Source organism: Ascaphus truei, chromosome 9, assembly GCF_040206685.1.
Source record: "Ascaphus truei isolate aAscTru1 chromosome 9, aAscTru1.hap1, whole genome shotgun sequence".
Classification (NCBI taxonomy): domain Eukaryota; kingdom Metazoa; phylum Chordata; class Amphibia; order Anura; family Ascaphidae; genus Ascaphus; species Ascaphus truei.
The window spans coordinates 28,105,681-28,132,733 of NC_134491.1; the positions used below are offsets into that span (position 1 = coordinate 28,105,681).

The following is a 27,053-nucleotide window of genomic DNA, read 5'->3' on the forward strand; positions in this document are numbered from 1 at the left end:
TGTGTATGTGTCTGTTAGCAATAAAGCATTGATTTGAATGATTTGAATGTTAAAAAAAAAAAAAGTGTATGGGGATGTGTGTTGTGTCATGTGATCCTCTGTGACGCTGCATAATATATATTTAAATATATCCTTTTGTGTTGGTCACTGTGGTGGGCTACTTGGATGCATTTATGTTTATTTCAGTTAGTCCATTTTGTCCTAGAGAAAACAACATATTTCATTTTTTTTTTGAGGACATATTACATGGTCAGTTTGATATATGTGTGCGACACAATTTTGTACATGCATACATTTAGAATGTCTAACTTTGTACTAGGTAAAAGATCTATATAAGGACTGGTATAGACATTGTAGCTATAAGGGAAAGTAAAATAGATTTCTAGAGAGACTGGGCTATGGGGAAGAGAAAGTAATTAATTTTTCTAAGGAGGGGGGTAAGGAGGTCTCTATACAAATTGTGTCTATAGGAGCTACATGGGATTTCAATAGGGATGGCAGCTATATGGGGAAGTAAAGTGGTTTGTGGTCACAGGAGAAATAGAGGGGATTTCTTGGGGACTTGGGCTAGAGGTGAGTAAAGAAAATTTGTATAGGGACTGAGGCTATATGGGAAGCAAGGTACATTTCTATAAGAACTGGGGCTATAAAGGGATTCAAAGTTCAACAATTCAACAGATGAACATTATAACATTTATTTCTCAGCGAGAAAATAGAACTTCAGACAAGAGATTATAAGGAGTTTAAATGTTACATTTTCTTTACAAGCATAAATCCTCTGTTCATTAAACACACAGCTTCTAGAAAGCAAATAGATTCACTTCCTGCAATAAATTAACACACTCTGTGCATTGTAGGACACAAACGTGGATAGGATCCATTTACGCCCTCTTTAAAATAAATTGGAAAATGGTGCATCGCATCAGCTACAGAACTGCAGCAAGATTATTATGCCAGAACAATTCTTTTATGGCCCATTATTCGTATTTATGGGTTTCGTGTTATAGGATATATTTTTAAAAGGATGTGTGATGCACACATATAAATCTAAAAAGCTGTTTGTTAAAAAATAACTTAAAACAAAACAGGATTTTCAAAACAGTAATACACCGGATTACAGAAATTCAACATCTTCGGTTCTACCAGGATGAAAAAAAAAAAAATATTATATATATATATCTTTAATAAATGAAAAGGCCTTCATACAAAGGATACAATACTCTGACTTATACAATAATACCACCCAGGCAGGAACATATGTAGAACAATAAATTTACAAATATCTACAAAGACTAATAATATATGGGCTATTCCTTTTGTAGGGTCATTTCCTTTTTCACTGCACCCGATCAAATGTTTTGACTTATCTATACCACTACGTAATAATAATAATAATAATAATCATAATAAACAGCAGGCACTTAAAAAAAGAATGTAATAAATGTAAAGGTTTAAGTGGTTTCTCTTCCGATTGAAACTAAAATAACTGGATCGTCCTAAAAATATCCCCATAAAAAAAAGACAACTTGTTGGCGTTAAGATGTGTGATTAAAGAATCGTCAACTGACCTATTTATAGGGTAAGAAAATGGGGATGCAAAAGCGTGCAGCAACGCTGAAATGTCTCAAAAGAATCCAGCCTCATTTCTCTCTCCCCGCTAGTATTCCTCTCCCTCTTTACTATTCTCTCTACCTCACTAGTGTTCCTCTCCCCTGCTCTTCCAGTGATTTAGGACATCCTTTCAAAGCGCTGTGCAACGCAAAATAATAAAATAAAAAATTAAATCAAGATATAAAAATCAGGCCACTAGCCTTTTCTTCCCCAATACATACAGTATATATACACATACATAGTGTGTGTGTGTGTATATACATAAACACACTAAATTAATCATTTAAACAATTGAGATGATTACCTGCACCAGAACTAAAGAGTAGGGAATAAAAGTAAAAATATGACTTTATAGGAACATTAGTCACACTCAGACCAGACGTTTTGGTTTCCAAGGGGACCTTCAACACGTCGGTTCTGGGTGGGACTAATGTTTCAATAAAGTTATATATTTTTACCTTTATTCCCTTCTCTTTAGTTCTGGTGCCGTTAATCACCTACACTTTGGAATAACAATATAGTATCTGCATTTTCATTACCGTGCACAGACTGGCCCACAGGGCCCTACCTTGCAATGAGTGTGGCGTGTCCATGTATATACACATACAGTATGTGTGTCCATGTATATACACATACGTGTGTGTGTGTGTATATATATATATATATATATATATATATATATATATATATATATATATATATACATATACATACATACATTTTTATCTATAAATATATATATATATATATTTATCTATAATTATATATATATATAGATTTTTTATCTAGCTATATATATATATATATATATATATATATATATATATATATATATATATATATATATATACACACACACACACACACACATATACACACACACACACACACACACGTCAAAATGGATTTGAAGCAAAAGGTGGCACTGTGTGCTCATTTGCATGTCATTTCACAGAATCCCTTGCTGCAGTGGAAGAACTGTATGCTGGGCCATAATGTTGAAAGGCAGGGTTGAAGACCTGTCTAAGACATGCAAATGAGCACACAGTAATATTTCCATTTGAGAGATACATATATATATGTATAATATATATATATATATATATATATATATATATATATATATATATATATATATTATACATATATATATAATATATTCACACATGTCTTAGACAGGTCTGCAACCCTGCCTTTCAACCACTATCACCTCGCATACAGTGTTCCCACTGCAGCAAGGGATTCTGGTAAATGACATGCAATTGAGCACACGTGTCACCTTTTGCCTGGAATATCCATTCACATGGAGCCCATTGCTGATGCATCGCCACTGATGATACCCTTCAAGATTGAAACATGTCTGTGAGTGGTTTGTACTTGCTTTGCTAGTCCCATGCTGTGTTTAAAAGCTGTGTGAACGGCAATGCATCAGCTTAAATGGGCTCCATGTGAATGGATATTCCAGGCAAAAGGCGACACGTGTGCTCATTTGCATGTCATTTCCCAGAATCCCTTGCTGCAGTGGGAGCACTGTATGCAAGGTGATAATGGTTGAAAGGCAGGGTTGCAGACCTAAGACATGTGAATGTGCTCACAAGTGATATTCTTTATTGGCTATATGCCAACGGTGGAGTTTTTCTGTGGCCTTTTTCACCCACCATAACTTAACAAAAAAAAAATATATATAAATATATATACATATATACACACACACACTAAAATATATATAATGCGGCGCAAGGTGGTCATCAGACAGAAATTGTGCATGATCTCTTACTCCTGCAACGGGAAATGGATTAAAAATGATGTAGTACGAAGCTGTGGTGTAATTTTGGCACACAGGTAAGCTCCGACGCTAGTTATACTTTACAAGTCCTTAAGGAGGAGTCAGAAGGCCGAGACTGACAGAAGGACTTGGGATTTCAGAGTCACCTCCCCGCATCGCTGTCTGCTGCTATGTGTCAGCTTCCCAAGGGGCTCTGCATTGGCACACAGTGGAGAGTGCACGTTAACAGCAGAGGGGAGCAGGCAGGGGGTGGGCAGAGACACTACAAGTAGTTAGGGCTGATAAAGGGATGGGAGCTTCTGATGCGGCTCCGGTGGATCATGGCGCGGTCGTAAGCCACCTGAACAGACTTGCGGATGCTGGTTTTCCGACCCTCCAGCATCTTAAGTTTGTCCACGGTATCGTCAGCGCCCAGAGGTAAAACCTTGTCACGGGGAAGCCATTGCCTGCAGGAGAGAACATGGGATGAGAGAGAGAAACACTGCCTGCAAGAGAGAGAGGGGTGAGAGAGAGGGACAGAGACGCTGCCTGCAGAAGAGATCGCAGGGTGAGAGGGGGACAGACACTGCCTGAAAGAGAGAATGCAGGGTGAGACACTGCCTGCAAAGTCGAAGGGTGAGAAACTGAGACACAGCGCGCCACACGACCGCTTAGGGCGCCTCCACACGCAGAGCATCACGCAGGAAAGGCATCGAGGAAGCAAAGTCAACAGTGTGCCCACACGAACACCACACACAGCACTACACACGCGAGCAGAGCGTCCCGAGCAGGGCATCACCCGCAAACTAATAGGGCATCACGTGCGCAGGGCTCACACACAGAGCATCGTGAAAAAAAATGAAGGCGCAAATAAGTTTAAAAAGTGAAATCCTGTGCAGTGATATATAGGTGAAAAAAAGCACTCACAGCTGGTTCATGTTGGTTGTTAAACCCAAAATGCAGTCCTTGCTATTGACTGCACACTGTAGTCCTCCTCACATGAAAACAGATAAGGAGAATCAAAGCAGGGTGTAATTTCTCTCCAGAAGGACTTGGAGAGACTGGAAAGTGGGCAGGTAAATGGCAGATGAGGTTTAATACAGATAAATGTAAGGTTATGCATTTGGGATGTAAGAATAAACTGGCGACTTACACATTACATGGGGATAAATTGGGGGAATCCTTGATGGAGAAGGATTTAGGAGTGCTTGTAGACAGCAGGCTTAGCAATAGTGCCCAAAGTCATGCAGTAGCTGCAAAGACAAACAAGATCTTATCTTGCATTAAATGGATGGAAGGGAAGTAAACATAATTATGCCCTTTTACAAAGCATTAGTAAGACCACACCTTGAATATGGAGTACCATTTTGGGCACCACTCCTTAGAAAATACATTCTGGAACTAGAGAGAGTGCAGAGAAGAGCCACCAAATTAATAAAGGGGATGGACAATCTAACTTATGAGGAGAAGCTAGCTAAGTTAGATTTATTTACATTAGAAAAGAGGCATCTAAGAGGGGATATGATAACTATATACAGTACAAATATATTCGGGGACAGTACAAGGAGCTTTCAAATGAACTATTCATCCAAAGGGCAGTACAAAGGACACAGGGTCATCCCTTTCGGTTGGAGCAAAGGAGATTTCACCAGCAACAAAGGAAAGGGTTCTTTACAGTAAGGGCAGTTAAAAGGTGGAATTCATTACCCATGGAGACTGTGATGGCAGATACAATAAATTTGTTCAAAAAAAAGGTCGGACATATTTTTTTTAGAAAGGAAAGGTATACAGGGATATACCAAATAAGTATACATGGGGAGAATGTTCATCCAGAGATTAATCCGATTGCCAATTCTTGGAGTTAGGAAGGAATTTATTTTTCCCCATAATGGTTTTTTTTGTTTCCCTTCCTCTGGATCAATAAGTAAGTATAGATATAGGATAAAGTATCTGTTGTCTAAATCTAGCATAGATTGAACTTGATGGATATACGTCTTTTTTCAATCTCATCTACTATGTAACTAAGAACATAGCATAATAAAGATTAATATGCATTAAACAGAGCAGGGAACGTACAAAATGCACTCACATTTTTCCAGTCTGTTTTGCGCAACGAGTGTCATAAGGGCACAATCCAGCAACTCTGGAATAGCACCGAAACCGCCGCGTCTTGCCTCAGATGTTCCACTCAGCACCATCGACGATGTCTTTGCCAACGTTGGTCCTTCCACGTCTGCGTGTGCACCTACGGTGTCCCGAATGGCCTGGCTGGTACGGTGTCCTCCAAGAAGCAAAAAACAAAACGCGTTTCGCCGTTATCCAAAATTGGCTTCCTCAGGGGTTTTCAAAGTCCTCACTCTCCAGTATGCTTTTATAGGCACACTGGTTAGGGTTGCGCTATTATGATACATCCAATTGGTTCAAAACAAAATGTTTCTCAGGTGTTTGCAATGATATACTAAGTTATGCAATACAAACGCGCTCGCTCTAGCAGCAGGCACCAGAAGTGCCGGGTCACACTGCTAGTGCGCGCTCCTATCTTTCTGTCCTGATAGCGGACTCTGGGGGAGGGGGGAGAGCCAGTTAAGCCGTCGAGGGCCGCATATTGAGTGCGGTCTGTAGGCGGAACCCCTGACACTGTTCCATGGAATCTCTGCATAGGGACCAGCTTGATAACATTCCCTATGGTCAGCTACGTAGAATTAAGAGGAACTGTACATCTGATAACACTTGTCTTGAACAAATGTCCCCTCTTAAAACAGATTTTTAGAGAAGAAATATGATAAAAGGCTGTTGGACAATGCTATCCAAAAAATGACTGAGACCGAGAGAAAAGAGCTTTTAAAACTAAATGCAAGATAAAATAAAAGAATGGGCAACTGGATTCCGTTTATTACTCCGTACAATACGGAATCTGGTCAAATTAAAAGCATTTTAAATCGCCACTGGAGAATTTTAAAACAAGACCCAGTTTTAAAAGAGTTCCTACCTAATATACCTCAGATTGTTTTCTCAAAGGCACCAAATTTAAAAGCTAAAATATCACAGTGTTGTTTAAAGGCATAGAATTAATTTCAATGAGAGACGGTAATGGGGAAAATGATCTGTCCCAAAAAGAAACCCTTTGGATATATAAATTAAAAACTTTGAAACCATTGGGGTTGAACATGGATTTTGATTAAGGTCCCTTCTTAAACAAATAACCACTGTATAATGCATTTGGGTACATCATTTGGACTGTTATTGGTCATTAAGTTAGGTCTTCATTTTTATTAACCAAAGTTTATCCCATTGGGTTATTTTAATGAGTCTAATTTACCTAAATTGCAGTATTTCAGTTATGTGGGCAATTAATAAGTATATCATTCTGTTTGTGATATTAACACCTTGTCTCCTTTTTTATAGATATTTTAATAAACAATTTTTGAAATGTTATGTTTAGGTAAATTTATTTACCGTTTACATGTTTTTAGACTGAATTAGTCAGTCAGCATATTTTAAAATGTTAGATTAAAGTGTGTGAATTACTATTATTGTTATTCTTTATGGTTGTCTTTTGGCATGTATAGATATTTATATGCAAAGTGTAATGAGTATTGCATAACTTAGTACACTATTGCAAACACCTGAGAAACATTTGTTTTGAACCATTTTGATGTATCCTACTGGCGCAACCCTAACCAGTGTGCCTATAAAAGCATACTGGAGAGCGAGGACTTTGAAAACCCCTGAGGAAGCCAACTTTTGGATAACGACGAAACCCTACGCGTTTTTTGTCACTTGGAGGACACCGTACCAGCTAGCCCATTCGAGACACCGTAGGTGCGCGCACGTGCAGACGCGGAAGGACCGACTTCGGCATAAAACATTGCCGATGGTGCTGAGTGGGACATCTGAGGCAAGACACGCAAGTTTCGGTGCTATTCCAGAGTTGCTGGAGTGTGCCCTAATGACACTCATTGCGCAAAACAGACTTGGAAAATGTGAGTGCATTTTGTACGTTCCCTGCTCTGTTTAATGCATATTAAACTTTATTATGCTACTGTATGTTCTCCTTATCTGTTTTCATTTGGGGAGGACTAGTGTGCAGTCAATACCAAGGACTGCATTTTGGGTTTAACAACCAACACGAACCAGCTGTGAGTGCTTTTTTCCCCCCACCTACACAGCACTGCACAGGATTTCACTTTTTAAACTTATCTGCGCCTTCACTTTTTTCACGTTACTCTGCACACGGTACTAGTGACCGTTTTTGTGGCTGCACTAAGTTTTTTTGAAGACTTAGTTTAGTTTGCTCTTCTTATTTCAGTCACACACAGAGCATCACTGACGCGCGCGCACGCGCACACACACACACACACACACACACACACACACACACACACACACACACAGCATCACTGACCCGCGCGCGCACACACACACACAGTGTCATACGTGTGGACAGGAGAGGTAAATAAGCGCACGCACCATATTTATGTATCTCTATATTTGTTTCTATTATTGTACTGATTGTTAGTAGTGCATTATTAGTTAGTTCTAGTTGCAAAAGAACTGACACAAACTATTATTTTAATTCTGTTAGTCTCTTTCCTAATTTGTGTTGGTGTGCTTCAGTGGAACACTGGAATGTGTAAACAGCAAAAATAAGGCTGATGTTGGGGTGGGAAGCTAGTAACTCAAGGTCAAGATAGGTAATATATTGTGGTTGGGCTGATAATGAGGCGACATGGTATAATAAGACCAATTATTTTGTAACAGGAAAAAGCCAGTTTGAGGGCAGCTTCAAGGAATGAACTGTAATAAACAATTGAAAGTATTAATATAGATTAGAGGGTGTGGCTTATGTGCATGACTAATATGACCAATCATAAACCCCTAGTGGACTGGGTGTATTGTCATTCAGATTAGTAATTGAATGATTATTGCTAATAAACCAGCGTTCGAGCATCAAGCGTGCAGACGTCATGCACACAGAGCGTCCGGAGAGCACACGCGGGCCACATCTTCCTGCACACAGACCTCGCAGATATACCACAATGTTTAACTCACCAGGTGCGTTTATTGTCAAAGAACAGGACGAGGAAGAGGCGCTGCCCCACGGCCTCAGCGTGTCTCTGCTCCCCCAGCTTCAGGACATCCAGCGGGGGAACTGGGATGGGGACCCCATTGTGCAGTAGACCCTCCCTCGGCATCTTAGGGTCAATTATCTGAAGGGATCAAACATATGAGTGACCTTTAGTCAGGGTGGGTTTTATTCCCCCCCCCCTCCCATCCACCCCACCCTCAAATATCTACCAACAAAACTTCCCTCCCTCTTCACTGCCAGAAGTGACCTAATGACAGTGATATGTTTAAAAGTGTCAGTCTCACGTTGCACATGTCACTGTCATTAGGTCACTTTGCTCCTTTGTGGGACTGGCCCTTTAATTGATTAAACATGTCACTGTCATTAGGTCAGTATAGAACTGACCCTTTAACCCAGTGTTGTCAAGCACGCGGGTGGCCGAACTCTTCTGTCCGGCCCACAGACCAGGTACCGGGACATGAGAGGAGAGCTGGTGTGGGGGAGGGGCCTGCCTCTTCCATGCTACTACCACACTTGAATGCAACAGGAACTCTCGCAAGGTTTTCCGGGCCAATAGGAGTGCCCGGTTAGCCTTTGTATGAGTTTCTATTGTTGTCAGGTTCTGTGGCAGCATAGAAGAGGTAGCACAGGCCCCTTCCCCACACCAGCACAGGCCCCTTCCCCACACCAGCACAGGCCCCTTCCCCACACCAGCACAGGCCCCTTCCCCACACCAGCACAGGCCCCTTCCCCACACCAGCACAGGCCCCTTCCCCACACCAGCACAGGCCCCTCATGCTGCCTCACCCGGTTCCGTAATCTGCCTGCTCCGGTCTAGATCACGCCTCACCCGGTAATAGTGTGAGGGAGGGGACACGACGAGAGAGTGTGAGGGAGGGGACACGACGAAAGAGTGTGAGGGAGGGGACACGACGAGAGTGTGAGGGAGGGGACACGACGAGAGAGGGAGGGGACACGACGAGAGAGTGTGAGGGAGGGGACACGATGAAAGAGTGTGAGGGAGGGGACACGACGAGAGAGGGAGGGGACACGACGAGAGAGTGTGAGGGAGGGGACACAACGAAAGAGTGTGAGGGAGGGGACACGACGAGAGTGTGAGGGAGGGGACACGACGAGAGAGGGAGGGGATACGACGAGAGAGTGTGAGGGAGGGGACACGATGAAAGAGTGTGAGGGAGGGGACACGACGAGAGAGAGGGAGGGGACACGACGAGAGAGTGTGAGGGAGGTGACACGACGAAAGAGTGTGAGGGAGGGGACACGACGAGAGAGTGTGAGGGAGGGGACACGACGAGAGAGGGAGGGGACACGTCGAGAGAGTGTGAGGGAGGGGACACGACGAGAGAGGGAGGGACACGACGAGAGAGTGTGAGGGAGGGGACACGACGAGAGAGGGAGGGGACACGACGAGAGAGTGTGAGGGAGGGGACACGACGAGAGAGGGAGGGGACACGACGAGAGAGGGAGGAGACACGACGAGAGAGTGTGAGGGAGGGACACGACGAAAGAGTGTGAGGGAGGGGACACGACGAGAGAGGGAGGGGACACAACGAGAGAGTGTGAGGGAGGGGACACGACGAGAGAGGGAGGGGACACAACGAGAGAGTGTGAGGGAGGGGACACAACGAGAGAGTGAGGGAGGGGACACGACGAAAGAGTGAGAGAGGGAGGGGACACGACGAGAGAGAGGGAGGGGACACAACGAGAGTGTGAGGGAGGGGACACGACGAAAGAGTGTGAGGGAGGGGACACGACGAGAGAGTGTGAGGGAGGGGACACGACGAGAGAGTGTGAGGGAGGGGACACGACGAGAGAGGGAGGGGACACGACGAGAGAGGGAGGGGACACAACGAGAGAGTGTGAGGGAGGGGACACGACGAGAGAGTGTGAGGGAGGGGACACGACGAGAGAGTGAGAGAGGGGACACGACGAGAGTGAGGGAGGGGACACGACAAGAGTGTGAGGGAGGGGACAAGACGAAAGTGTGAGGGAGGGGACAAGACGAAAATGTGAGAAAGGTGTGGTCAAGAGTGAGGGGCTTAATAAGCGTGGGACTCGGTTTGGTGCCCCCCTTAGAAAATGTCATGACCCTCAGTTGGCGCACCCCTGCTTTAACCCATTAAACATGTCATTAGGTCCCTATCCCTTATCAGGGTGGTCGCTCGCTTACCAGGGCTGGATAAGATGGGTAGCCGCGACATTTGGCCCATACAAGTTGTAGAGGCTCTAGTTCCACACAGCCGTCAAATGACATCAGGAGATTCCCCCCTGAGACAGAGACAAAGGTAAGGGTGGGAGAGGAAAGAGGATAAGGGAAAGCAGGGAGAGAGGAGACAGACAAGGAGACGACAACGAGAGAGAAAGGGAGGGGAGAGGGAGGGAGGGAAGAGAGAGGGAGGGAAGGGGGGAAAGAGAGAGGGAAGGGGGGGAAAGAGGGAGAGAGAGCGCGAGATAGAGACAGAGAGAGAGAAGGGGGGGAAGAGAGAGAGAGAAAGGGTGGAAGAGAGAGAGAGAAGGGGGGGAAGAGAGAGAGAGAAGGGGGGGAAGAGAGAGAGAAGGGGGGAAAAGAGAGAGAGAAGGGGGGAAAGAGAGAGAAGGGGGGGAAGAGAGAGAGAGAAGGGGGGGAAGAGAGAGAGAAGGGGGGAAGAGAGAGAGAAGGGGTAGAGAGAGAAGGGGGGAAGAGAGAGAGAAGGGGGGGAAGAGAGAGAGAGAAGGAGGGGGAAGAGAGAGAGAAGGGGGGGGGAAGAGAGGAAGAGAGAGAGAAGGGGGAGAGAGAGGAAGGGGGGGAAGAGATAGGGAGAGGGGGGAAGAGATAGGAGAGGGGGGAAGAGATAGGGAGAGGGGGGAGAGAGAGGGAGGGGGAGAGAGAGGGAAGGGGGGGAGAGAGAGGGAGTGGGAGAGAGAGAGGGAAGGGGGGGAGGAGGGAAGGGGGGAGAGAGAAGGGGGGGAGAGAGAGAGACACAGAGAGAGAGAAGGGGGGGAGAGAGAGACACAGAGAGGGAGAAGGGGGGAGAGAGAGAGAAGGGGGGGGAAGAGAGAGAGAGAAGGGGGGAAGCGAGAGAGAGAAGGGGGGAAGCGAGAGAGAGAGAAGGGGGAAGCGAGAGAGAGAGAAGGGGGGGAAAGCGAGAGAGAGAGAAGGGCGGGAGAGAGTGAGAGAGAGAGAGAAGGGGGGAAAGAGAGGCGAGGGGGGGAAGAGATGAGAGAGAGGAGAGGGAGTCAAGTTAGATAAGCTGAGGCAGGGTGAGGTAAAGAGTTGAAAGGGAGGGGGAGAGAGAAAGAGGCGAGAGGGAGGAGAGGAGGAGAGGGGTGAGAAAGTGAGAGAGGGGTGAGAAAGAGAGAGGTGAGAGGAGAGAGATGTGTAGGGGATGAAAAAGAATTAAAGAGATGTGGGGGGTAGGGAAGGGAGAGGTCACATTAAGAGAGCCCTCTCTTCCACTCTCACCTTGGAAGGTATAATCCGAGTCCCCATTCACTGCCTCCAGAAAAGGGACCCGTGAGAGCGCTGGCTTCCCCAGACTGCGCCTGGGCGGGGTGAGGTTCCTGCAGTGGCACAAACAGAGACAAAGTAAGTGCCAGAGTAACTACAGCCAGGGTAGGGGGAGGGGATTGGTTCAGATGAAAGGAATCTGGTGCAGATAAAAATCAGGGATGATGAGGCAGACGCCCGCCTGCTGCCACACAGCTTTGGGTACGTCACTTACCCACAGGAGTCTAAGGCTGACACCCCGCTGAGCCAGGAGCTGCTCTCTGAGTCCGAGCCGCTCTCTTTGTGTGCCCCAAACCCATTGGTGACACCTATGAGGAGAGAGGTGGTCAGGGGGACAATGACAGTGACATGTTTTGGTGTGCCTTACAGAGCAGTGTTAGAGATAGCTTTGCACAACATCTGCCTTCCTGCAGTGCAGTATGTGTTTGTGTTACAAGTGGCTCTCTGCAGAACGTTACCTGCCACCCTGCAGAGAGCTGCCCTTTCGTCGTCGCTTTCACTCCCGCTCTGCAGGGGTTGGTGACTCTGCTCCTCCGTGCGTATTCCCCCATTCCTTGTTTTCTGGAAAAGAATGGAGGTCCTTCTCCCCACCCCCCCCGGTGGGGATCCAGAGTCGGGGGGTGGGGGGCCCAGGCCGTTGACACGGGACACGGTCTTCAAGCGCTTGTGGGGGTGGCTCTCGGCCACAGGACGCAGGGTAGGAGGGTGCTCGTGGGAGGCCATGTCCTGGAGAGGAGGGGCCGGGCCTGTGGGCTCCAACATGGGAGGGTGGGGTGGCTTTGTTTCACCTACAAGGGAACAGGAAGTGATCTTATGTGTGGTGGTTGTGAGATTATCAGTGTAAACTGGAGGTCACAAGTGTGAGATGAGCAGTGTCAGACAGAAAATGTCATGTTTGCATGGGAGATCACGGCCTGGCAAGAACTTATGTATTGTGTAGATAAGCTCATTTAGTCTCAGCTGAAATTGACGTCATGGGTGGATGAGATCATCAGTATCGGACAGGAAGTGATGTCATTTGTAAAAAATTGTGCGATCCGCACTCAGCAGTGAGACTGTTAGTGAGGTCACAACATCAGACAGGAAGTGATCTACTGCCTCAGAGATAGCCAATGACATAACAGGAAGTGATGTAAAGCTCTAAAGTATGACATCAGAAGAGTCAAACAGGATTTGACGTTATGTACAGAAGCGACCTGTCAGGAAGTGATGCAATAAGCATCCGTGTGACATCACGAGGCTCCTAACGCAAGACAGAAAATGAAGCAAGTAAACTTGTGATAAAGCCTCCCAGCGCCATTTAGAAAGTGATGCAAGGCACCTACCTGTGCGTCCTTCCTGCGTGTCCCTGCATTGCGGTGCCAGCCTCTGGCGCAGAGTGTTGATCTCCCTGCGGAGGAGCCTCAGACGCCTCGTGCGAGCTCCGCTGGACCGGACGCTGTTCACAACATCCAACTTCTCCAAGAGCTCCTTCAACTGACACTCAGGGGAGAGGTGAGCCCGATTCTCTGGAAGCAGTAGTTGATCCACTGGGGGGGGGGAGAAAGCAGAGTCATATGTACCTGATGTATGTATGTAAACACACATAAGGTCTATATGACCTGTGTCATATGTGTATGATATGTGTGTGTGTGTGTGTGTGCGTATATATATATACACATGCACATTCACATGTCTTAGGCAGGTCTGCAACCCTAAGGCTAAGGCCCCGGTAACTCCGCTGCAACGCGCGCCCGCGAGATTGGCGGCACGTGCAGCCGATTCCACGGTCTGCAGCTCACTGCAGGAAGAGAGACCGGGGAAGGGGGAGGAGGGGGGGGGGGGGCGTGGCAGGGAAGTGACGGGGGCGCGGCCATGACATCACCTGGCAGGTTTGCCCTCATTGGCTGAACCGCCGGGGGGCGTGGCTTATCGCTCCGTCGCGAGTCCTGCTCTCTATTCTATTGAGAGCAGGAGCAACTCGCGCCACGGCGCTGCGGCCCCCCCCTCGCAGCGAGCCCGGCGCCATTGAGGGGAGGGCTCTCGTCCCTGCAGCGTCCGCCCACAGCGGGGGCAAGGCCTAAGACATGTGAATGTGCTCACAAGTGATCTTTTTATTTGCTATATGCAATACGGGGGAGGTTTCTTGTTGCCTTTTTCACCCACCGTAACTTAAAAGAACGTGATGGGGTATATGTATAATATATATATATATATATATATATATATACATACACACACACACTCACATACATATACATATAAATACATACAAACACACTGTATATAAAAAGAATAAAGCTCTGTCTTAAAAAATTAAACGTTAAAAGCAAAAAGAAATTGATGTTTCGGTTTTCTATGACGCGTTTTGTCCCAACACAGACTACTTCATCAGGGGTCACCTGTGTCGTGACGAAACACGCTAGGCCAGTCCTACAGCCGTATTGACATCATCATGCCTGGAGATATACGTGGGTTGTTGCAGAGTATGCGTGTGTGTATATACCAGCTCGATTGTGGAGCTCCCTGCACTTGCAGACCCTACATCTAGACGCGACAGCTCCAAATACTTGTACAAACGCTGTTGTTTTTACTCGAGTGAATTTCTACCCTATGTGATTGCATTAAAACTCTTACATTACGTCCCACGTTAGTTTTATTATATATATACATATATATATAATCAAAAAATAAATAGATGATACCGTTCTGTGGCTAACGAAATGCTTTTATTTGTGCGAGCTTTCGAGATACACTGATCTCTTCTTCCGACGATGTTACAATGAATGAAGCAAGCAAAAGCTATACTATAAACAGTGTCTATTGGAATGTTATCTGTGCTGGTCCTTCCCCCGGTGTGGATGTGTTTTATGACTGGAGGTGTCAAAAGGTTCCTGAAAGCAAGTGATGAAAGAGTGTGTTTGTGTATCAGTGTGAATTAACATGAATGGAGAGCCCACAGTATAAACAGTGCTTTACAAAAGGTGTGTGTGGAGTGGGAGCGGATATAAATGGTGTGGGTGGGTGTGGAAATGTGAGAGTTAGTAGCAAAACTAAAAGTGTGTGTGGACACAATGTGGTCCCTATTGGTGTATAGGGATGGAAAAACAAGGAGTATAAGTATGTGTGAGAGACAGCTGTGTGTGCATACATATAGCACAGTATGTACAGACATGGGCTATAGCTCTCATGGGAAGAGAGTTCACTTGTGTCAGTATTGACTCATAAAATTTCGATCTCTGTTTAGGCCACTGCTAAGTGTCCCGAACAGTTGCATAAATTTGTATTCATGCAACCGTCTCTCTTTCGGTGTTTTAAGATTACCTTTGAGTATGGCAACCCTCAGATCGTTCATCTTATGGCCAGAGTCAGAGAAATGTTCGCCAACAGGACTGTCTCTTGTTCCGCGTGTGATGCTGTGGCGGTGCAGGTTCATTCTCTTGTTTATATCCGCTCCCACTCCACACACACCTTTTGTAAAGCACTGTATATACTGTGGGCTCTCCATTCATGTTAATTCACACTGATACACAAACACACTCTTTCATCACTTGCTTTCAGGAACCTTTTGACACCTCCAGTCATAAAACACATCCACACCGGGGGAAGGACCAGCACAGATAACATTCCAATAGACACTGTTTATAGTATAGCTTTTGCTTGCTTCATTCATTGTAACATCGCCGGAAGAAGAGATCAGTGTATCTCGAATGCTCGCACAAATATAAGCATTTCGTTAGCCACAGAACGGTATCATCTATTTATTTTTTGATTATTGAAGCTCGGCTAACACGGTACTGATACCTCTACATGTATATATATATATATATATATATACATATAGACACATACACGAATAGGCAAGCATTCCATAAAGCTAAATAATCAAATTTTATTTAAATGCAACGCTTCAGTTCCCAATGGAGGCACACACACACACACACACACACACACACACACACACACACACACACACACACACACACACACACACACACACACACACACACACACACACACACACACACACACACGCCAGTGCGTCTATAACCCCTGCATACAAGCAGAGAAGAGGGTCAGTGCATAAATAACCCACTGCATAAAGCGCCTCTCACCCTCCTCCCAGGAGAATCGGTAGTAGTCAGCAGAGCGGGAGGTCTCGGGGAGATGCAGGCCTGTGTGGGAGTCGTAGCCGGAACTCTCCGCTTGATGTCGTGCATGGCGCAGAATAGCAACTCCCAGTTGACGCAGGCGAAGGGCGGCCTGGTGAAAAACCGTCTCCCGTGAGTTGTAGCGCAGGCAGTTGGAAACTATCAGGTTGAAATCATCTTCGAAGGCGACAATTGACGGGTACTGATGACACTCCAGCTTGTGACGCATGGTAGAGAAGTCCATGGGCCGAAGGACGAAGTCGAGGTAATCAGGGACCTGGAGGCAGAAAGGCAGTGATGGCATCTCCTACACCGGCAGAGGGACAGGGGCATCCCATACACAGGGAGATTGTCATACATAGGGAGAAATTGTCACACTCCTGTCTGTGTGTGTGCAATACTCATGTCCCTTATACATAGGCAGTGACAAAGGTGTCACACGCAGAGACAGTGGCATCACTTGCACTGTGAGAGGTGTGCCATACATGCATAGTGACCAGGTTATGACACAAGTAGTGACAAGTTTGTGTGGTAGACAGTGACCTCACCTCGGTGAGGTTGACTGGCTCAGTGAAGATGTTCGCTGGGTCCTTCTGTTGCAGCAGATCTAGAGTGGTGCGGAGCAGGACAGTTAATGGAGTCAGCTGCATCTCCAGTGCTGCCTGGTGTAACTTCACCTGTGGGTGAGAGGGAGAGTAAGAAAGAAAGAGAGGGAGGGGGGGTGACAAGAAGGGGGGGTGGAAAGAGAAAAAGGGGCGAGGGGGGGTGGAAAGAGAAAAGGGGGTGGAAAGAGAAAAGGGGGCGAGGGGGGGAGGGGAAGAGAAAAAGGGGCGAGGCGGAAGAGAAAAAAGGGTGGGGGGAAAGAGAAAAAAGGGTGGGGGGAAAGAGAAAAAAGGGTGGGGGGAAAGAGAAAAAGGGGTGGGGGGGAAGAGAAAAAGGGGTGGGGGGGAAGAGGAAAAGGGGTGGGGGGGGGAAGAGAAAAAGGGGCGGGGGGGGGGGAAGAGAAAAAGGGGCGGGGGGGGGAAGAGAAAAAGGGGCGGGGGGGGGAAGAGAAAAAGGGGCGGGGGGGGAGAGAAAAAGGGGCGGGGGGGGAAGAGAAAAAGGGGCGAGGGGCGGGGAAGAGAAAAAGGGGCGAGGGGCGGGAAAGAGAAAAAGGGGCGAGGGGGGGGAAGAGAAAAAGGGGTGGGGGGGGAGAAAGAGAAAAAGGGTGGGGGGGAAAGAGAAAAAGGGGTGGGGGGGAAGAGAAAAAGGGGTGGGGGGAAAGAGAAAAAGGGGTGGGGGGGAGAGAAAAAGGGGTGGGGGGGAGAGAAAAAGGGGTGGGGGGGTAAGAGAAAAAGGGGTGGGGGGGGAAGAGAAAAAGGGGTGGGGGGGAAGAGAAAAAGGGGTGGGGGGAAGAGAAAAAGGGGTGGGGGGAAAGAGAAAAAGGGGTGGGGGGAAAGAGAAAAAGGGGTGGGGGGAAAGAGAAAAAGGGGTGGGGGGGGAAGAGAACAAGGGGTGGGGGGGGGGAAAGAGAAAAAGGGGTGGGGGGGGAAGAGAAAAATGGGTGGGGGGGAAGAGAGAAAAAGGGGTGGGGGGGGGAAAGAGAGAAAAAGGGGTGGGGGAAGAGAGAAAAGGGGGTGGGGGGGGAGAGAGAAAAAGGGGTGGGGGGGGAGAGAGAAAAAGGGGTGGGGGGAGAGAGAAAAAAGGGTGGGGGGGGAGAGAAAGAGAGAAAAAGGGGTTGGGGGGGGAAAGAGAGAAAAATGGGTGGGGGGGGAGAGAGAAAAAGGGGTGGGGGGGAGGGAAGAGAAAAAGGGGTGGGGGGAGAAAGAGAAAAAGGGATGGGGGTGGGGGGAGAAAGAGAAAAAGGGGTGGGGGAAAAAAGAGAAAAAGGGGTGGGGGGAAGACCACCCCACCATCTCTCTTACTAACTTGCTCTCTCTTCAGCTTCTCTCTTTTGCGGATCAGCTCTATCAGAAGTCTCGCCCTCTCCAGGTCGTGTCTCAGTTTCTGCCAGTATTTTAGCTCCTCCTTCACCACCGAAGTCTGCTCGTCCTGCTCCTTCTGAGGGACAGAGCAGGAGACAGTGACAGAAAGGAACAGAGACACGCAAGGAAACCTAACCAACTATCAGCACAAACGACAAATGAAGAACTTTCGCTCCGCCTTCACTGACTTTCAGTAGGGCCTCCTTTGGGTACTATAGTCCTGCTAAGTGACATGGGGAGGAGGGGACAGTGACAAGTACAGACATAAATGTCACCCGCAGGTGAACGTAACGATGAAGACTGTCACAAAACTTGGAATCACAGTCGAAGAGATTGCGTCACACTAAATGAGGAGACGGTTACCATCTGAGACGTCCAGAGAAAACCTAAGAGCGTCTCCCTCAAATATATCCGGAGCTAGAGAACGAGGCACTGTGCAAGATATGAGCCCCTCAGTCTGTGTTAATAGATTTAGAAAAGGCTGTAGGCAGTGCACCTGCTCCGGGGGTAAATAAGACTGGGCTGCTATACTCACGTACAAAACATGCTTTATTGGCACATTAAAAGAAACAGCAAGGGAACAAAACCCCTCTGTTGTGTTTCGCACAGCGTTTGCTCTTTTTGATAAAGCGCAAATGCTGCGCGAAACGCGTTAGAGGGGTTTTGTTCCCTTGCTGTTTCTTTTAATGTGCCAATAAAGCATGTTTTGTACGTGAGTATAGCAGCCCAGTCTTATTTATCCTCGGAGCAGTTGCACCGCCTACAGCCTTTTCTACATTGATTCCATTTCGGCAGGAGCCCGCTGACAGTACCACAAGGACACCCACGGAAAGCAGCGAGTACATTTTCATTCAACAAACACTCACTTTCATCCTTTGTTTTCACATATGCAGAGATAACATTGTTTGACCGTAAGATAGGGCTAGTTAACCTGCTAGTAACGTTGTGGAGTATCATACACTTTGTGATCTCAGTATTGATTACTGACACAGTGGGACATTGCCTTTAACGTTTTATTATACTGTCATTGGGAACTTATTGTATACAGAGATTGAGCGTAAAGTATACATTATCTGGATTGTCCACAGGGAAGCATCGCTAAGGGGCTTATTACTCCCACCACATGTGTTAATAGATTCCCCGGAACAAGGGTGTTTTTTTGTCCATGGCCAGTGGTCTCTCACCTGCTCAGCGTTCCTCTGGGACTGGAGGTGTGAGTGCAGCCTGCGGATGAGAGGGACCCCGTTCCTCGACTGGCGTTTGAGCAGCCAGTAACTGTGCAGATGCTGCATGAACTGAGTCTTCTTCTGCAGGGAAACCCCACTGGATATCTTACCGAGTCTGAGGAGAGAGGGTGAGAGTCAGGAGGGAAGTCAGCGGGTAGTGAGTGGGAGAATCAGACAAGGGGGGTTAAGGAGAGTCCATCGGAGGCAAGCAAGTCTTGGGAAAAGAGGTGAGAGAAGGTGAGGAGCAAGGGCGGAGGGGAGAAGCAGACGAGGAGGCCAACGGCAAAGGGGAGGGAGATCAAGTCCAAATCTGGTGAGAATGGAGGTCAAATTAAGAGATGGTGGGGAAGAGTTCATATCCAGAGCCTTTTACTTACCGACACGAGGGGATCTGCATTACAGTCATCAAGGGTACAGAGCCCCTCTCGCCCGCTGCCCCTCTCCTCCTCTCCATGACCTTCTGCTTCTCCCTGCCTTTCTTCCCGGCTCCTTTCCTGGGGCGTCTTTCTTCTTCTTCCTCCTCCTCCTCCCTCTTTCCTTCTTCCTCTTCTCCTTTCTCCTCCCCACCCTCCTCTTCTTCCTCCCCGCCACATGCGGCCACAACCTTCTGCAAGGTTCCCGGCGGGCAGTGGGCCTCACAGAATGCCGTCTTGCGCACAGTGAAAGTGGTACCGTTCAATCCCGTCTCCCGTACTGGCTCCACCTTCATGAAGAGTCCCGCACGCTGGGCGCACGTCACATGGAACGCAGTGTAGCAGTTCACCTTATGGCATTGAATGGCTGCCCCCTGTCCCTTCTGCTTGCACAGGTAGCATGTAAGCTTCCAGCGGGCTGGCGGGATGTTACCCACCCCCTCCACTGGCTCGAGGAAAACTGTGTTGGCGAAGCACACTTCAGGGATCCAAATGGCACACACCACGTGTGCCCAGCGCCCGTCGCTGGTCTGCTTGAAGGCCCCGCCCTGATTCGGGCACAGAACGCAGCTGACGGGCCTTGAGGGCGACTGGAGGCAGCAGCGGCACAGCCACTGGCCCTCAGGAATATAGGGCACCCCATAGCACTCCTGGTGGACCGCTAGATTGCAGATGTCGCAGAACAGGATGACATTGCTGTTGTGACACTCATCATCCAAGCACACACAACAGAACGCATCCTCGTCGATGGGTGACTGTGGCGCCCCGCTATGCCGGCTTTGCAGGTAGGACTCCTTCTCCAGCCTGTCCAGCAGCATTTCAAAAGTGTCCACAGTCACAAGCGACAGCCCATCATTCCGTCGCTTCTCGTTGACAATCTCCAGCCAGGCCAAGTCTACTTCGTCAACGTCATACTCAACGTCCCTGTCCAGCTCCTCAGCCGTGCGCTCAATGTAGTGGTAGAAGGCATCGGGAAGTGGAGGCACCTCGTGCAGGCCAGTCGTGGCGATTGGCTCTGTTGCTCGGAAACTTGGCTGGGGAAGCTGGAGAGAGGTGCCAGGGGCCTGTTTGGAGCAGTGCTCTCGCTTCTTTCCCTTAGAGGGTGTCTTCCGGCAGGGGTGCGAAAATGGAAGTTCACTGTTCTCCTTGTTGCTGTTGCACTCAGTGATATCCTGGGCGGTCAGCTCATCCTCCGCAACGATCCGCAGTGGGTCATAGATGCTGATGCGATGGAGACGGCCCTCCATGTCGACCTCCACAATGCGCTGGGCCTGGGCGTAGGTCAGCGTCTCCCGGGTTGGAGAGCCTTTCAGGCTGTAGGGAGAGGGGGAGGGGGAGCGCTGCCCGTCGGACCCCTGGTGTGACTTGCGACGCGGCTTTCTCATGTTCGCGGAGGGGAGATCCTGCAAGGTAAGGGGAGGAGGGAAAGGAGACTATCAGATAACCAGAAGTGGAATAGAGAGAAATGGAGGATCTCAATGGGATACTGAAGTTGAGAAGAGGGAAAGAGGATGAGAGAGAGGGGGGTTAAAGAGAGAGAGAGGGGTGGGAGAGAGAGGGGGGTGGGGAGAGAGAGAGAGAGAGAGAGAGGGGGGTGGGGAGAGAGAGAGAGAAAGGGGGGAGAGAGAGAGAGGGGGTGGGGAGAGAGAGAGGGGGTGGGGAGAGAGGGAGGTGGGGAGAGAGAGAGAGGGGGGTGGGGACAGAGAGAGAGAGGTGCTGTGGGGAGGAAGAGAGAGAGGTGGGGTGGGGAGGAAGAGAGGGGTGGGGGGGAAGAGAGAGGAGGGGGGGGGGAGAGAGAGGAGGGGGGGGAAGAGGGAGGAGGGGGGGGAAAGAGGGAGGAGGGGGGAAAGAGGGAGGAGGGGGGGAAGAGGGAGGGAGGGGGGGAAGAGGGAGGGAGGGGGGGAAGAGGGAGGGAGGGGGGGAAGAGGGAGGGAGGGGGGGGGGAAGAGGGAGGGAGGGAAAGAGGGCGGGAGGGAAAGAGGGAGGGAGGGAAAGAGGTAGGGGGGGAAGAGGGAGGGGAGAGGGAGGAGGGGAAGAGGGGGGAAAGAGAAGAGGGGGGGAAAGAGGGAGGGGGGGTAAAGAGGGAGGGGGAAAGAAAGGGGGGAAGAGGGAGGGTGGGGAAGAGGGAGGAGGAGGGGGGAGAGGGAGGGGGAGGGGGGAGAGGGGGGAGGGGAGAAGAGGGAGGGGGTGAAGAGGGAGGGGGAAAGAGAAGAGGGGGGGGAAAGAGAAGAGGGAGGGGGGGGAAGAGAAGAGGGGGGGAAAGAGAAGAGGGAGGGGGGGGAAAGAGAAGAGGGAGGGGGGGGAAAGAGAAGAGGGAGGGGGGGAAAGAAAAGAGGGAGGGGGGGAAGAGGGAGAGGGGGGGGAAGAGGGAGAGGGGGGGAGAGGGAGGGGGGGGAAGAGGGAGGGAGGAAAGAGAAGAGGGGGGAAGAGGGAGGGGAGGGAAAGAGGGAGGGGGGAAGACCGAGGGGGGGGAAGAGGGAGGGGAGAGGGGGAAGAGAGAGGGGGAGGGGGGAGAGGGAGGGGGGTAGAGGTAGGGGGGGAGAGGGAGGGGAGGGGGGGAGAGGGAGGAGGAGGGGGAAGAGGGAGGGGGGGGGAAGAGGGAGGGGGGGGGAAGAGGGAGGGGGGAAGAAAGGGGGGGGGAAGAGGAAGGGGGGAAGAGCGAGGGGGAAGAGGGAGGGGGGGAGGGGGAAGAGAGAGGGGGAGGGGGGGAGAGGGTGAGGGGGGAGAGGGAGGGGTGGGGGGGGGATAGAAGAGGGAGGGGGGAAAGAGAAGAGGGAGGGGGGGGAAAGAGAAGAGGGAGGGGGGGAAAGAGAAGAGGGAGGGGGGGAAAGAGAAGAGGGAGGGGGGGAAGAGAAGAGGGAGGGGGGGAGAGAGAAGAGGGGGGGGGGGAAAGAGAGGAGGGGGGGGAAAAGAGAGGAGGGGGGGGAAAGAGAGGAGGGGGGGGGAAAGAGAAGAGGGAGGGGGGAAAGAGAAGAGGGAGGGGGGGAAAGAGAAGAGGGAGGGGGGGAAAGAGAAGAGGGAGGGGGGGAAAGAGAAGAGGGAGGGGGGAAGAGAAGAGGGAGGGGGGGAAGAGAAGAGGGAGGGGGGAAGAGAAGAGGGAGGGGGGGAAGAGAAGAGGGAGGGGGGGAAGAGAAGAGGGAGGGGGGAAGAGAAGAGGGAGGGGGGGAAAGAGAAGAGGGAGGGGGGGAAAGAGAAGAGGGAGGGGGGGAAAGAGAAGAGGGAGGGGGGGAAAGAGAAGAGGGAGGGGGGGAAGAGAAGAGGGAGGGGGGGAAGAGAAGAGGGAGGGGGGAAGAGAAGAGGGAGGGGGGGGGAAGAGAAGAGGGAGGGGGGAAAGAGAAGAGGGAGGGGGGGAAAGAGAAGAGGGAGGGGGAAGAGAAGAGGGAGGGGAAGAGAAGAGGGAGGGGGGGGGAAGAGAAGAGGGAGGGGGGGGGGGAAGAGAAGAGGGAGGGGGGGGGAAGAGAAGAGGGAGGGGGGGGGGAAGAGAAGAGGGAGGGGGGGGGAAGAGAAGAGGGAGGGGGGGGGAAGAGAAGAGGGAGGGGGGGTAAGAGAAGAGGGAGGGGGGGTAAGAGAAGAGGGGGGGGGGAAGAGAAGAGGGGGGGGAAAGAGAAGAGGGAGGGGGGGGAAAGAGAAGAGGGAGGGGGGGGAAAGAGAAGAGGGAGGGGGGGGGAAGAGAAGAGGGGGGGAAAGAGGGGGGAAAGGAAAGGGGGGGGAGAAAGGGGGGAAAGGGGTGGGAGAAAGGGGTGGGAGAAAGGGGGGGGAGAAAGGGGGGAAAGGGGGGGAGAAAGGGGGGGGAAAGGGGGGGGAAGGGGGGGGGAAGAAAGGGGGGGAGAGAGAGGAGTGGATACGTGGTATGGGTTTGGTGAGGATCAGAGGATTGAACGCAGTGTGTTCATTATACATCATTGCAACATTAAGAGCCCACGCATTCTACAGCCTGAGTGCTGCTGTCCAGAAGAGCGCTCGCCTCCAGAAACATTCAGAACAAGAGGAGTGCTTTACACCTAGACATGCAGAACCAGTGTGCTCTACACGGAAAGACAGATCCAAAACCACTGCGTGTACACCTCGAGAAAAACAAAATGAAGAACAAACTTTTCATGTAGAGACATATAGTACCAGCGTACACTACACACAGAAATACATCCTGAACCAGCACACTCCACACCTAAATGACAGACAGAACATGTTCAACACCAAGAAACTTTCTGAACCAGCACATTCAACGCCTAGAAAGACATCCAGATATAGAGCATTCCACGTCTAGGGACACAAAACCAGCAAATTCAACCTCTAGACCAGGGGTGCGCAAATTTTTCCCCGTGCGTACCCCTGCCTGCTCTCCTCTGTGCCTCGCCCCCCCCCTCCACTCGACCCTGGCGTCAAATGGTGCACGGAGTCATGTGACGTCACGTCGCCATGGTAACATGTCACGTGACCCCACAGCCCTCATTGGCTGAACCGCTCACGTGACCCGGCCGTTGTGCAAACACACACAAAATCCTTGGTCTCCTGAAAACGCTGCCACGCTCTATGGCCTGCCTCAGAGGTACGGCCTGTTATTCGCGCCGCGCGCACTATAGACATAGCCTAACTTGTGGTGTGGAGGGGGGGGGATGAGTTTGCCTCAGTGTGTATGTGGATCAGTGTGTGGCTCCTAATGTTTTTATATTTTTGCCCAGCCTTGCACATTATATTAAATGTTGAAATAGTTAAAGACTATAATTTTCAAGTCTTTAAATATAGCGTCAATTATATTACAATTAGCTTGTGGCCCTTCTATTCCTAATTTTTTCTGATCTGGCCCCTTTGGAAAACTGGTTGAAGAGCCATGCTCTACACCAAGAGAGATTTCCAGAACCAGCACATTACAGAGAGACATCCACAGAATGGCTCGCTCCACTTGTGCCTTTTTTCAGCACCCTTCCCATAGTTCTCCCAACCAAACCCATCTCCAGCCCCCATACCACCCTCCCTATTTTCCCCCCAGCTGATGCAATGATCTCATTCTCACTAGGGGGCGCTTTGCCTCTTCACCCATCAGCTGATTCGTTGTTGCCCAGGAAAAGGGCTGTGAGAGGCACGGAAAGGAGAAGAGAGAGCAATAACAGATAAAGGGGGTAAGAAAAGGAGGAGGAAAGGGCTAGTTATTGAGGGCAAGCATAGAGCAAGGAGTAGTAACACAAGGGAGTAAAAAGTTGGACAAGCAAAGTGTATTAAAGGAAAAATGACAGAGTTGGTAGACTCAGTTATAAGGAACAAAAAGAAAAGAAACGGCTCGTGCAGTGGTATTTACAGTAGGGAGATGCATAAAGGGGTTAATAACAAAAAGGTATCAGAAAAAAGGAGGGGCAGATAGAGGGAGGGACAAATAACGCGGGGGAGGGGCATCTAGCGTGCAAAAAAAGAGGGGGTGGGAATACTGCCAGGAGGGGAAAGCAATTAGTGGTGTCAGAGGGGCAGATATAAGAAGCAGGGGAAGTAATGCAATTAGTTACAAGAGGGAGGAGCTGATACAATATTAAATGGAGGGCCAGGGGCAGATACCAGATACCAGACAAGGAGGCATAATTATAAGAGCTAAGGACATGCACTGGGGAAGTTAGAGGGAGCGAGGACAGGGGGCAGTAATGAGTCAATTCATAGATTTTGTGCAGGCCCATCTACAACTGGGGGGTGGGGGTAGAGAAAGGAGGGGGTGGGGGTAGAGAAAGGAGGGGGTGGGGGTAGAGAAAGGAGGGGGTGGGGGTAGAGAAAGGAGGGGGTGGGGGGTAGAGAAAGGAGGGGGTGGGGGTAGAGAAAGGAGGGGGTGGGGGTAGAGAAAGGAGGGGGTGGGGGTAGAGAAAGGAGGGGGTGGGGGTAGAGAAAGGAGGGGGTGGGGGTGGGGGTAGAGAAAGGAGGGGGTGGGGGTGGGGGTAGAGAAAGGAGGGGGTGGGGGTGGGGGGTAGAGAAAGGAGGGGGTGGGGGTAGAGAAAGGAGGGGGTGGGGGCAGGTGAATCCAGGCAACAGTGTTGCTTCCGGCGCACAGACAACAAGGGGGCAGGACAAATGACACGCTTCCCATTCCTGACTGACAGCCCGGACTACCTATTCAGAGCACCACCACCGAGCCGTAGCCAATTCCAACGCAGAGACGTGAAAAAATAGGCAGGGCTTGTAGAGTTTGTGAAGGAGAGACAAGATGGCGCCTAATTTCCCCTCCCCCCGCGCCCGGTACTCACTGGCTCCCTTCTCCGCCCTCCTCCCCGGCGGTTTCCCGCCGCTCCTGGGAGTGGGCGGGGCTGCTCCGCGGGGCCTCGGTGGTGGGGGTGAGGCGAAGGTGGAGCTTGCGGGACCGGGAGGAGCCTCCGGGCTGCGGTAAGGGAAACCCGGATCTCGCTCTGCTCCCTCCGCCTTCTTCTTTTCCGCCTGGTGACCCGCTCAGCTCCCGGGGAGGGGACCCCCGGGGTCCTGCAGCCTACGCCGCTTCGCGGACTCACGGGGGCGATGCCGAGCGCGGGCACGAGGCGGGGGAGCGGCCATGAGGCGCGGGCACGAAGAGAGAAGGGGGGGCAGAGAGAGATTAACCCTGAGAGGTCCGAGGAAAAATGAGTATTAGCGCTTAATATTAGTTTGAGTAAAGGGGGGGTAGCAATGATCTATAGAGAGCGAGGGGCATTTTCTATGTGTATAGATAGTACAACTGTGTTTTTTTGTATTGTGTGGGGGTTGTGGCCTCAGTGGGGTGTAAGCACTAACCGGATCCCGTTATGGCATATAAAGTATATGCGCACCCCACAGACGCACCCACACAACAACAGTACTTGCTTATAACAGATACAATCAATTGCCTATACTTGAGGGGAGATGCCCATACAGCACTTTACTCCGAGGAAGAGAGGGTGAAGCAAGAATCTGTCCAATTGTTTCAAAAGTAAATATAAAATTTATTGCACAGTAACTCCTGAACATAATTTGATAACTTCCGTATAATCTCGTTACCGTCCCAGTATAGTCTTAGTAGAGCTACCACCTGTTTATTACTGTTAGGATTGGTATTTTCACCTGGCCAGGGCGTAGGTTCATATGTACAGTGTCCTTGTAAGCTGGTCTGCAATTCCTCTGCAAAGTTTGTATACAGTACTGGAGCCTCGCTTTCGTGGTAAACAGGCCGGTGGGGGGGGTCAATTGTTGCTGCTGGATCATAGTTGTCTCGTTCACAGTATACTACAGTCCTCAACTTATCTTCCCCCACCCCCCACGAATGAATCGGGACGGTTTTAGATTTTTTCCGCCCAAAAGCACTTACCCTTTTGCCGCCCTGGCCTCCTCTTGCTATGTCCCGACGCCATGTGCTGACAATGAAAGCGCGAAGCTGCAGGAGGAGATAAG

The 27,053-nt window shown here is 49.8% G+C and overlaps 1 protein-coding gene across 4 annotated transcripts; it reads right to left on the bottom strand.

Moving 5' to 3' along the window:
• Positions 1-679: 679 nt before the first annotated feature.
• Positions 680-27,053, bottom strand: BRPF3 (bromodomain and PHD finger containing 3). Of its 4 annotated transcripts, XR_012803840.1 has the most exons (14): positions 24,697-25,330; positions 19,650-21,088; positions 19,231-19,387; positions 17,991-18,122; positions 16,631-16,759; positions 16,047-16,359; positions 13,278-13,481; positions 12,411-12,740; positions 12,167-12,260; positions 11,908-12,005; positions 10,636-10,733; positions 8,429-8,586; positions 5,466-5,657; positions 3,705-3,843 (listed from the first exon to the last, which is right to left on the bottom strand). XR_012803840.1 is itself a non-coding variant. In XM_075614120.1 (13 exons), the coding sequence occupies exons 2-13, from the start codon at positions 21,068-21,070 to the stop codon at positions 3,660-3,662; spliced, it is 3,318 nt and encodes a 1,105-aa protein (XP_075470235.1). In that variant the 5' UTR covers positions 21,071-21,088; positions 26,971-27,053; the 3' UTR covers positions 680-3,659. The 4 variants fall into 4 exon arrangements, 3 of the variants coding, with proteins under 3 accessions (XP_075470235.1, XP_075470236.1, XP_075470234.1); XM_075614120.1 differs by lacking the exons at positions 5,466-5,657; positions 24,697-25,330 and adding an exon at positions 26,971-27,053 and having other exon boundaries at positions 680-3,843; XM_075614121.1 differs by lacking the exons at positions 5,466-5,657; positions 24,697-25,330 and adding an exon at positions 25,904-26,204 and having other exon boundaries at positions 680-3,843.